General features: G+C 40.4%; 2 protein-coding genes across 3 annotated transcripts; both read left to right on the plus strand.

Annotated features, from left to right (window-relative positions):
- The first annotated feature begins 1,558 nt into the window (after positions 1-1,558).
- On the plus strand, positions 1,559-5,508 carry selenoh (selenoprotein H). Its single transcript, XM_026940646.3, has 5 exons — positions 1,559-1,701; positions 3,126-3,243; positions 3,940-4,082; positions 4,437-4,558; positions 4,718-5,508. Exons 1-4 carry the CDS (start codon positions 1,680-1,682, stop codon positions 4,541-4,543), a joined length of 390 nt encoding a protein of 129 aa, XP_026796447.1. The 5' UTR covers positions 1,559-1,679; the 3' UTR covers positions 4,544-4,558; positions 4,718-5,508.
- Positions 5,509-5,588: 80 nt separating this feature from the next.
- On the plus strand, positions 5,589-11,832 carry clp1 (cleavage factor polyribonucleotide kinase subunit 1). Of its 2 annotated transcripts, none has more exons than XM_026940645.3 (6): positions 5,589-5,714; positions 6,164-6,444; positions 7,954-8,061; positions 8,156-8,275; positions 8,405-8,542; positions 10,336-11,832. In XM_026940645.3, exons 2-6 carry the CDS (start codon positions 6,166-6,168, stop codon positions 11,029-11,031), a joined length of 1,341 nt encoding a protein of 446 aa, XP_026796446.1. In that variant the 5' UTR covers positions 5,589-5,714; positions 6,164-6,165; the 3' UTR covers positions 11,032-11,832. The 2 variants fall into 2 exon arrangements, with proteins under 2 accessions (XP_026796446.1, XP_034161983.1); XM_034306092.2 differs by having other exon boundaries at positions 5,654-6,045.
- The last annotated feature ends 490 nt before the right edge of the window (positions 11,833-12,322 follow it).

Consider the following 12,322-nt stretch of genomic DNA (forward strand, 5'->3'; position numbering starts at 1 on the left):
TTCTATGTTAGCCCAATGAATTCATGTTTATAGTATTAGTTATTTTTAATTACTAAGAGACATTAAAGCTAATTATTGAGCTATTTATTTTACAGACTTTATTTGTCAAGTCTGTATGGAAAACTGACTAAATTCAGAAATGTATTATAACCACCAAGACATTTGGTGTGTTAGGTTTCACAGATGTTCCTTAATTATCATAAATTACAGCAATGATAAAATAATGCATGTGAAGATGTCAAAAGTGAAAGAAACTAGATTAGTTTCCAGAAGTTCTCAAGGATTCTCAATTTAATCAAATGTTCTCTCATAACCAGTATGTTCTGCCTGCCTCTAAGCTCTTTCATTTCCTTTGGAAAGTTATACAGTACATCAATCACAATGCCTCATGACAAATCTGTTATAACTCAGGCCAGGAGGATCACTCACATTTTATTTTACCTCCTTAGAATATCTTTTTAGATCATGCAAAACAGATGTACATATTCATTTCCTCCACAACCTTTACACTCTGAGAAATAAGTAATAAGAATGTATCTTTTTACCTTGAGTGGTGCATATAATGTACCTTTAATGAGCTTTTATAGTAAAGCTTTAAAGGTCCATGAGTGGTCCTAAGGTCGAATTCTGTACCATAAATTATTTTTAAAGGTACACTAATGCAAAAGATACACTGTTGATGGTACCACATCAGCAACAAGGACAAGTACAGTTTGGTAGTTTTATTTTGGAGTACAGGAAATGCAAGCCTCATATATCAGAATAGGGAAAATGTGATCTCAGAGACTTTGCGTCATGCTTGTTGGTGCCAGACATGCCGGGTTGAGTATTTCAGAAACCACGCCTGGTCTTTTTCCGATTTTCAGCTGTGCAGTTTTGGTGATCCTGTGCTCTCTGTAGCCTCAGTATCTTGTTCTTGGATGAGAGGAGTGGAACCTGATGTGGTCTTCTACTGTTGTAGTCTATCCACTTTAACGTTCAACGAAGTTGTATGTTCTGAGAGGCTTTTCTGCTCACCACAGTTGTAAAAAGTGGTTATTTGAGTTACTGTAGCCTTTCTGTCAGCTCGACCCAGTCTGACATTTCTCATCAACAATGCTTTTCCAATTGCTGCTGCATTTTTTTTGTTTGTTTTTCTGCATCATTCTGTGAAAGCTCTAGAGACTGTTGTGTGAAAGAAGATCCCAAAGATCTGCAGTTTCTGAAATATTCAAACAAGCTTGTCTGCCAAGGTCAAAATCATTCTGATGTTACCACTCTTTACATCCCTGGTGAGCAGAAAAGCATTTCAGAATGCACAACACACAGAACCTTCGAGTTTCATTCCTGTCAGCTGGGAACAGGAATCTGAGATTACCCTGGACACAGGCTCACCCAAACTTGACAATGGAAGATTGGAAAAAAATGTCACCCCCTTTTTTTTTTTGTCCAGATCACACTTTTCCCCCCATTCTGAGGTTTGATGTGAACATTAACTGAAGCTCTTGACCTGTATCTGCATGACTGCAAGATGCACTTGCCATGCTGTTAATTGCATGAAAGTGCAGGTGTACTGGTGTTCCTAATAAAGTGGGCGGTGAGTATTAAAGGCATGTCTCTCCTCCACTGATAGATGGCGCGCCTCAGCTCGTTTCCGGTGAAGTTCTCTCGCGCCAAACTTCTCTCTGTTGCGCACGAGAATGGCGACGCGTGCTAAAGCAGGTATAAATAAACCTCTATTTATTATATTGATTAAAATTGCAGGTAAGGCATGCATCTTTAAAAAAAAAAAAGAATATGGCAGTTGAACTGAGAAGAGGTAGAAAAGCCAAGATAAGTGACGCATTTAGAAATTGCATGGGGTTCATATCCTTCCATATCCATCTAGTGCAAAGTAGGGGAAAATATGGTCTCATATCATTTGTACTATCATTTATAGTGCATTTAGTTACAAACTCTTAGAGCCTGGTTAAAAAACGGGGGGAAAATCTGCACCTGAAATCTGCACCTTTTGGGCACGTGCTTGCTTGCGCCATTTAATTATGTAACATGCATTTGCAGGACATCTTGGGGGCAGTTTAAGAGGTCACGTGAATGCTCCATAATTAGTAATATTTTTAAAATGTTGAAATACTATCCTACATTGTGTTACAGTTATGACTTAAATCATCATCATGATCCACTGAGCTTGTATGACTTGCATAAGAGTAACAGGGCAGAGTGGCAAGATCTGTTTAAAGGAAAAGTCCACCCTGAAACACATGAAGTATCCTTATGTTGAAATATTTGTGATGTGATTAGTGATTCTGGTGCTAGGTTGTTGGCTGGTGCTGTATTTGTGTTATTCACATTGGTGCAAGACCCAGAATGCAATGCAAGCTATGTGACACAGTTGAATGATCTACGAGATGACGGGCGTGATGGAGTTGATGGTGGTATTAGCATGAAAGGTGACGCTTTGCAGGCTGATCTGTTTGAGCAAAGTGAACAGATGAGAAGTTTAAAGAGCTGGACAGACTAAAAGACTAAAGCACTGCTGCATCACTCTTTAGGTAGATATGAAGTGAAAGCTAAATCCCACTGGCACAACTATCAGCAGGTAGATGAATGGCATTGTGGGAAATGTACGAAACCATTAACCAAAGTGAAAATAGAACAACATGCACCATAAGAAGGTTAAACTAAAAAAAAATCCCACTTAAGATCCATTGTTAATTATATACACTAATATGCAAGTAGTTCAGTGGTTCCCCCCCTTAAAGGGTGTTCCTCTGTGCTCTGGACGGGAGAATAAATGTTACTTGTTTAAATGTTGGAATAAAGAGGGGAATAATGGGGGAACTTTAGGACATTGGCCTAATTGCTTGTCTCACACTGGGCATAATTAAGGATGCAGAAGCCGTTATTTCATACCTTATGTCATGCACCTATAGGAAGTTATTTGGGATTAAACTGTTGAAAGATGCATTGATGATCTCCAAGTCTCTCCAAAAGAAGGTTTAGGTAAATCAGTTACTACTGTTCCGACCACTGTATTGCTATTGGTGTAAAGTACACTACAGTCTTCATATAATTATACTGTTATCTTGTGTGTGTGTGTGTGTGTGTGTGTGTGTGTGTGTGTGTGTGTGTGTGTGTGTGCGCAGCTCGTGGGGCAAAGCGTAAGGCGGCCGTGGCTGCAGAGGCGGAGCCTGTGGCAAAGCAGGATAAAGGAAACGAGGCTGAACAAGAGGATCAAGGCCAGAGAGTTATCATCGAACACTGGTCAGTATGCAACGTAGAAGAAAAACCATTCGTTTTGTGGCTAATTTAAGTCATGGCCAACTGATGGATTTTTCAATACATTAGCAAAATTTAAGGCAAACTGAATAACTAGTATTAGTTTACACATGATCGATTTTGAATATTACACAGCAGATGATTCCAGTAAAATGTTAAGAGTATACAATTACAGAAACGTGACCCAGGGCGGGGTTGCGATCCATCCTTTAAAACCTAAACATTACTAGAATCTTGGTCATGGAGTTAGATTTTTTTTTTTTTTTTTTTTTGCATCCGGTGATATCATGTACACTTGAATCTGTTTAGACCCTGGTCTTAGTCTGTAAATTTATTTAACTTACTCCCTTATTTTACCACAGGAATCTTGCTGAAGTAGACCATCACATTTAAAAAAAAAAAAAAAAAAAAAAAAACAGACTAGTCAGAATTCCCAAAATAGTTTTTAAGTGCTTACAATGCTTGAAATTCTACTTTTAATGGTATTCCTTGGTGGGAATGGTGAATTTTAAATGTAAACCAATATTTTAGTCGAGTTAGGAAGTGTATTGTTTTACTTTTTAATATTAAAAATGTCAAATAATAAAATTTCAATGTGCAATCATTTACATGTCCATATTCTCAGTGTTTTAGTATGGTGGGTTCTCTCTCTCTCTCTCTCTCTCACGCTCGCACTCTCAGTAAAAGCTGACGTGTGTACGGCCGGAATGCCGATGCGGTGCGTGAGGCTCTCCTTGCCGCACATCCTGAGCTGCGTGTGCTGCTCAACCCCGAGAAGCCTCGACGCAACAGCTTTGAGGTCACTTTGATTGAGGGGATCAAAGGTAGTTTGCACATAACACTAGTTTCATGTACACAAAAAATTAAATCATGTACCTGAAAGACCCCCAGTAGATACTTTAAAAAAAAAATAAAACAAGTTAGTATAATCTAATGCCAACTTACTCATAGTCATTAAGAGCACCTTCACTACACTCAATTTCCTTGAAGTCTCTGCACCATAAAACTGAATAAAGTGTCAATTTGGCAAATTTAAGAGTCCATTTAACTACTTAATTACAGGTAAATTTAGGCATCTTTGCAGACTCAGCCCACACAGCATGCCATTAGCAGCTTTATTTGGAGGATCCATGTGAAATTTCATTTGTTATAACATTTCTCCTGGTATCTTTTCACAGAGGTGGTGTTGTGGACTGGTATCAAGAAAGGTCCTCCCCGTAAACTGAAATTTCCAGAGCCTGCTGAGGTTGTAAGTGCCCTGGAGAATGCCCTGAAGAGAAAGTAGAAATTGTGAGGAAAGGTGTGTGTGTGTGTGAGGAATTTTCATAGATTTCACCATAGTGCTAATGAATGACACAATTAAAATTTAATTAAAATTCAGATTCATGTTCTATTGCAAAATCATTTCAAGACATGTAAATGGCATTACTAAATAAAATGTGTGTTTCTCAAATTTCAGTTAATCATCTTGGGTTTCTTGGATGCATAATGATGAGGATGGACCAAACGGTTGACCCCCAGTCTGTTCTCTGATGACTTGTTTGGCATCCTGACCTGGATCATTGCTGCCTCCTCATGATCTTCTGCTTTACTTCTTTTGAATTCACAAACTGACATCTGTGTTCTTTCTTTAACTGTGGCTATATTATAGAAGTTTGTGTAGACTTGTGATTCATTACTTGTTGGGAAATGTGTTTGGTACACTATATAGCCAAAAGTATGTGAACACCTCGCACCCGTATGTGCTTGTTGAACATCCCATTTCAGATTTAGTCCCCCTATTGTTGTAATAACCTCCACTCTTTTGAGAAGGCCTTCCATTAGATTTTGGAGCGTGGCTGTGAGGATTAGTAAGGTTAGGGACTGATGTTGTATGAGGAGGTCTGGGGTGCAGTCTGTGTTCCAGTTCATACCAACAGTGTTCAGTGGGGTTGAGGTCAGGGCTCTGTGCAGGACAGTCGAGTTCTTCCAATCCAACCTTCACCCACAATTTCTTTATGGTTTCACTTTTTGTGCAAGGGAAAGTATACAGTATACAAAGACATTCTATACAATTGTGTGCCTCAGACTTTGTGGTAATAGTTTGGGGAAGAACCACATATGAGTGTGATGGTCAGGTGTCCACAAACTTTTGGCCGTATAGTGTACGTTTGGTGTATTAAAATCTGTTATGAACATCTTTTTGAATTCCTAAACGTCTACTGTTCTTTGTGTATGAAAGAAATAAAATTTCTGTGTTCTTTTCTACTACTTCGCCTCTATTTTTCCTTTAATATTTCGACGGGCACTGCATGACTTGAATCTTGCCTTAAACTGATTGCCTCGCGTATGGGGCCGGGGCGCCGGTTCAGTGCGTTCGTGCGACGTCATCATCATGCGACCGAGTTGCCGTGACACTGGTGGATTATTTTGAAAACACGAGGGATACGTTTGGAGTTTCCTTTTTTTCTTTAAAAGTAAGTCAGTTTATCTGGGTTATACACTCATATGTGCTTTTATAGCACTTTTAGTGTCTGAACGGACGAGTCAAATCAAAGAACGAAAAAAAAGAAGAGAAAGCAACCAACCTGCTTACTTATAGCACACTTCATAGCTAATAGCTAACCTAAGGAAACATCTGTGATTTCTTTTAGAGTAGCGTTTCCTTCCAGCAAAACCTATTTAATTGGATTTAATCAGTAGCCAGCAATTATTTCAGACGAATAAGTTAAATAACTAGGAATAACGTTAACGTATAGCGTTATAACGATATAACGTTAGCTTGTGTTTTGAATTTAAACATGTATGGTAAGTGATTATAAAATGACTGGTATGAAGGAGGTCCACTTTGTTGAAGTTGGTTTAGAGAGAACTCTTTTTGAGACAAGAGGTTAAGTTTCCCTTCGCTGTCGCTGTCCTCTCCCAGGCATGAGCACCGAGGCGCCCGAGAAAGCGGGTGATGAAGCCCCGAGCTCCGGAGGAGGCGCGGGGAGCGGCGGAGGTTCGCGGTTTGACCTGGAGAAGGAGACCGAGCTGCGGTTTGAGGTCGAGGCCGGAGAGCGGGTACAGCTCGAACTGCTGTCCGGTTTGGCCGAGGTGTTCGGCTCCGAACTGAACCGGAACAAGAAGTACACATTCGGGCCTGGTTCGAAGATCGCCGTGTTCACGTGGCAGGGATGCAGCCTATCGCTCAGCGGGAAGACCGAGGTGAGGTGGTGGTCACGTGTTTTCTCTCTTCGGGGTGAAAATGAGTCGCTAGAAGTCACCAGATGTCGTCATATATATTCATTACATATTCATTTATTTCGTCATGATCATTTGCATATCATAACGTGTTATATGACACAGAATAATGCTGACAGAAATAGAATTGAATCTTATCAGAATAGAAAATAATCCATGCCGGGGTGGTGTGATGTGGCACAACGCGAAGTGGAGTGCCATTACCATCTCAAAGTGAATTATTTCCATATAACCACACAGTGCGTCGTGCGTTATTCCACTTCTACCACAGCGATTGGCCAGCATTTACTATGTTTAAATAATTAACGAATGACACATCACACATTGTAACGGTTTATATTTAGGATTTAATGTCATGGAACATCCGTAAGACAAGCTAGGTCATGTTATCGCGTTATAGCCGCAATAGGCAGTTGTTCTCTCACCAGCATTTCTCTCTCTCTCTCTCTCTCTCTCTCTCTCTCTCTCTCTCTCTCTCTCACTGTCTCTCGGTTAACTGTCTCCTAACAAAAAACTTCACCACATCAACGATTAAAGGTTTTTCTGCATTTTATTTATTTATTTATTTATTTTGCACATTTTTTAAAAATCCATTTTTATTATTAGGATTAGATTATGTTGAGTGCCCTCCATGTAAGTCCCTGTGAATGCGCTGTTACTATAAAAACAATAACATATTAAAACAAGCGTACTAATATTAACCTATCCTTCATTCAACCGCAGTGGTATAATAGATTATAACATCTCCTTTGGAAAGAATGCATGGCACCACAAGCTATTTTCAAATTTAAAAAATTTCTATAATTTCTATTAAGATTGCAGATAAAATGAAGCACTAGTAATGAGTAGTCAGGGAGTAGACATGAAGGAACTAGTTACAGATGGAATAACCAGCTTTTATTACTTGTAAGTATTGCCAGTTCTAGAGAGCCTTATCGAGTGCAGGACTGTCAATAATGCCTGCTCAAAAAAAGTCTCAAGATTTGTCACTAGGTGCTTCTTTAACACGAAATTTAGGGTTTTTAAAAAAATCTAGGAGAAAAGTCCCTAAGCTGTGGCTTGGTTGTGTGAATGTATCGTATTGCATCACAGAAGATCGGTAGACAGTTGATCTGGTACAGCTTACATATATGTGTATTTCATGGGTACACAATTATAGACTGTAGGCCGTCTTCGCTGTACGCAATATCAGCCGCCCTCAACCCTGTCCATAAGTGGAAAGTCAAGCCATCATGGCGACAAGCTGCTGTTTGTCAGAAGCACCACCTACACAATATCTGGTCAAGAAGGTCCTATGGTGGCTCCTTTTTTTTTTTTTTTTTTAAAAATGAAGGGAAGCAATGGGCTATACCCAATAAATGTATACCTACTGAGTGACTCTGAGTGAGTGTGGATACAAGGCACCTAGGTGTATGTCTCCATGTAACTGGTGACTCTTTGTATCTCTTTATGTCTACATCTCACTGTATGCAGGTGGCTTATGTCTCCAAAGACACCCCTATGCTCTTGTATCTGAACACACACGCTGCGCTGGAGCAGATGAGACGGCAGGCTGAGAAAGACAACGAGAGAGGGCCGAGGGTATGTCACTATTCACATCTAATTTTTTTGCATTTTAGTTACAGACATGTAGAGATGGCAAAAATTTGAATGGCCACCGTGTGCATTTGTGTAGGTCATGGTGGTGGGGCCGACCGACGTGGGGAAATCCACCGTGTGTCGTCTGCTGCTGAACTACGCAGTGAGGCTGGGCAGGAGGCCCACGCTCGTGGAGCTGGACGTCGGCCAAAGCAGCGTAAGAGAATATGACCTAGAAAGTGTATAGTCTATTATCAGAGTTTAATGAGACAACTGCTAGATGGATTGTCTGCAGCCGTTTTTCTCTACTGAAGGAAAAATGGCTCATGCTGCTTTATATTTTCAGGTGTCTGTTCCAGGGACAATGTCAGCGCTGTACATTGAGCGTCCAGCAGATGTCGAGGAAGGTTTCTCTGTCCAGGCTCCTCTAGTCTTCCACTTTGGCTCCACATCACCAGGGACCAATATCAAACTGTATAACAAGGTGAAGACAACACAAAGTGCAACACACAGATCAGATCAGATAAGGAGTTTCTTCATTATTACAGTAATATTTGCCATCACTGAAATTTCAGAGCCACATGCTGATAGTACGCAATATACTCAGTGTATATTCAGTATATAATATTGTTCTTGTGACCACTTCCATCAGGAGGAGGCTGCTTAAGTAGACAGCCTTTTTTCCCCCCACAGTATCTGCGCTTCTGAAATAAAGGCTGTGTCACTAAAATGGCAGTGTGTGACGACAGCTGTTTGTGGAAATTCTTTATTTTGGCCAAAGCTGAATGCAGAATTGCAAGTGATATGTGTATGCATCACTTTCCAGAATTCCTTTTCCATTAACGCCTCATAGGACCAAGTGCAGATACGCATACTGTGGTGTTTTTTAATATAAATATCAAAATATCAGAAAACTATGATCAACTTAGACAGTTATAAGGATGTTAAATATTGGATATTTAATACATGTCTTCAGATAATGTAAGTTATTAATATCAAATCTTAAACATGATCTGGAATAGATAGAATTATGTGCAGTCTGAAAGGATTATATAACCAGAAAACAATCAATAAAAACATAATGATTTGCACATGAATATTTATAATTATTATGTGACATTCACTGGCGTCCAAGATGTATTTTATAATGAACTCCTTCAACTTCACTAATGAACATTTTGGTCTTTTTTCACTTTGGTTAACAGTTCATTATCTGTACATTACACACAATGGGCTTCATTGTGCATTAACACAAGTAATGTGGTTCATGAAAATCCCATAAATTCAGAAAAATATTCATCTCCTACTCATGCTCCTGAGAGTGTGTAAATTTACACATAAGAAGGTTTACACTAAATAATGTAAACCTCGATCGACTTCAAATCATATAATCTGCACTTTATCTACACATAACAGGGATATACTGTTGAGTTTCAGTTGCTTGTTTTTATTACGTTCACAGCATTTAGCAGACAGCCTTATCCAGAGTGACTTACAGAAGTGCTCTGGAGTCTCTATCCTAAAAAAATCCTCATGCTAGTTCACTAGCTCAGGGACTAGGAATACCATTGAGAACACTTTGTGAAAACCAGTAATTTTATATTTTTTAGCATTAATTAAAGAATATAAAAAATAAAGAAAGTGAGCCAACACAAAGCCATAATTGAAAACAAGTAAAACTAGTCATTCAATTATGACAAAAGAAATGGTGCCATATAAACGGAGGACGGGCCGGTCTGTCTGCACATAGCCATAAGCAAATGCCTCAGCTGATGAAAGAGTTAGCATTTTATTATTATTATTATTATTATTAATATTTTTATTGCCATAGAAGTGAGTCAAAATAACTTCCACCTTTCTGCTTTTACCCTCATTATTCATTTCATGCTCCCTGCTGTCTGTGCACATGACCTTATATGGAGTTTTGTGGGCGTCACTATATGCAAATGAGCTGTGTCAGGAGCACGTTTTGCATGTTATGGGCGATGAATGTGTGCACGCAAATACAAAGAAAAGGATTTATGAAAACTTTTGTTAATCCGGTGTGAAGTTTTTGTACGGTTTGGTTTACCCAAACATTTACACGCATTTACACACAAACAATTGTTACCTGCTGATAGCAGTGCCAGTGGGATTTAGCCCTTGCTTCATCTCTACCTAAAGAGAATGATGCAGCAGCGCTTTAGTCTGACTAGTAATAGCAAAATGAAATGAAATTCAAAAATCTAATATGTTGTCATACTGTTATCCTACTAACTGCTCTCTGTGTGCATGTAGCTGACGTCCTGTCTGGCGGAGGTGTTCTCACAGCGCTGTGAGGTGAACCGGAAGGCCAGCGTAGGAGGCTGCATCATCAACACGTGCGGCTGGGTGAAGGGTTCAGGATACCAGGCGCTGGTCCACTGCGCTTCAGCATTCCAGGTGGACGTGGTGCTGGTCCTCGATCAGGAACGCCTCTACAACGAGCTCAAACGGGATCTGCCGCACTTTGTCCGCGTTGTGCTGCTACCCAAGTCCGGCGGTGTTGTAGAACGCTCCAAAGACTGCAGACGGGAGACACGCGACGACAAGATCCGCGAATATTTCTATGGCTTCCGTGGCACCACGTTCTACCCGCACGCTTTCGACGTGCGCTTTTCGGATGTGCGCATCTACAAGATCGGGGCGCCATCCATTCCGGACTCGTGTCTGCCGCTGGGCATGTCGCAGGACGACACGCAGTTGAAGCTGGTTCCTGTGAGCCCGGGGCGTGACCTGACCCACCACGTGCTGAGCGTTAGCTGCGTGGAGGACGACGCTGAGGGAGGAGAGAGCCGCAGCAGGGGGATTTTAGAGAGTCCGGTTTGTGGCTTCATCGTGGTTACGGCTGTGGACACTCAGGCTCAGGTGATGACTGTACTCGCTCCAGCACCCAGACCGCTGCCTCGACACACACTCCTCATCATGGACATTCGCTTCATAGACCTCAAATGAAGAACTGGAGGGAAGGGCAGGGACGAGTGGGAGGGCCGATGTGCTCGGAAAAAACAGGAATGTGGAAATGGAGCGAGATTACATCTGTACATGAACTGAAGTGGGATCAGCAGATGGAGATATCACTCTGCCCTTATTTTACCTCTGTTTCAATCACAGTGCTTGCTGTTCCTCCTGTTTATTTTTATTCCTCTCATTTTATTGGTCTCTTTCTTTCATCTCTCTCTTTCTCCTCCACTTTTTCTCTCTTTCTGCTTTTGCCACATTCTCTCTGTCTCACCTTTTTTTTTAATCCCTTTCACTCTTTATTTCTTTGTATATCTTTCGCTTTCTTTTCTTATTCATTTGTTCTCACATTTCGGTTTTTTTTCTATTTATTTTTCTTTCTTTCTCCATTCTTTCTTTCTTTCTTTCTTTTTCTTTAGTTTGTTCTTTCTATATCTCATTTCTGTCTTTCATTCTCTATCACATTTTGCTTAATTTCTCTCTCCCACATTTCTTTTTTCTCTTTTTTCTTCCCCTTTCTCTTTCTTTCTGTTTCATTTTTCTCTCATCTTTCTTTCTTTCTTTCTTTCTTTCTTTCTTTCTTTCTTTCCTGTTTGATTTTTCTCTCATTTTTCTTTCATTCTTCCTTGTTTCTCATGGTCTTCCTCTTCCTATTTTTCCTCCACTTTCAGTTCCTTGCAAGCACTGCATGTAAGAAATGCAGATGTGTTTTATTTGTTGAAGTATTTTGGACAGATGTTTGTAATAAATGTGTTGTTCTTATGCAATAAAATAAATGGTGTTTGATAACTTTTACTGTGACATAGTGGTGTTTTAATATAAAAGCCTGTTTCACTTCTGAGTTTAAAGGTAAAGATTTCTTGTTTTATTGGCTCTTCATGATGAGCAGTGTGTGGGAAAAATGGGATGTGATGGGATGGAATGGGAGTGTGATATGATGTAATGGGATGGGATGGAATGGGAGTGTGATGTGATGGAATGGAATGGGATGGGAGTGTGATGTGATGGGATGGGATGGGAGTGTGTGGGTGGAATGGGGTGGGATGGAATGGGATGGGAGTGTGATGTGATGGAATGGGATGGGAGTGTGATGTGATGGGATGGGATGGGAGTGTGATGTGATGGGATGGAATGGGATGGTATGTGATGGGATGGGATGGAATGGGATGGTATGTGATGGGATGGGATGGAATGTGATGGGATGGGAGTGTGATGGGATGGAATGGGAGTGTGATGTGATGGGATGGAATGGGAGTGTGATGTGATGGGATGGGAGTGTGATGTG

This window comes from Pangasianodon hypophthalmus, chromosome 7 (genome assembly GCF_027358585.1).
Source record: "Pangasianodon hypophthalmus isolate fPanHyp1 chromosome 7, fPanHyp1.pri, whole genome shotgun sequence".
NCBI classification, from domain to species: domain Eukaryota; kingdom Metazoa; phylum Chordata; class Actinopteri; order Siluriformes; family Pangasiidae; genus Pangasianodon; species Pangasianodon hypophthalmus.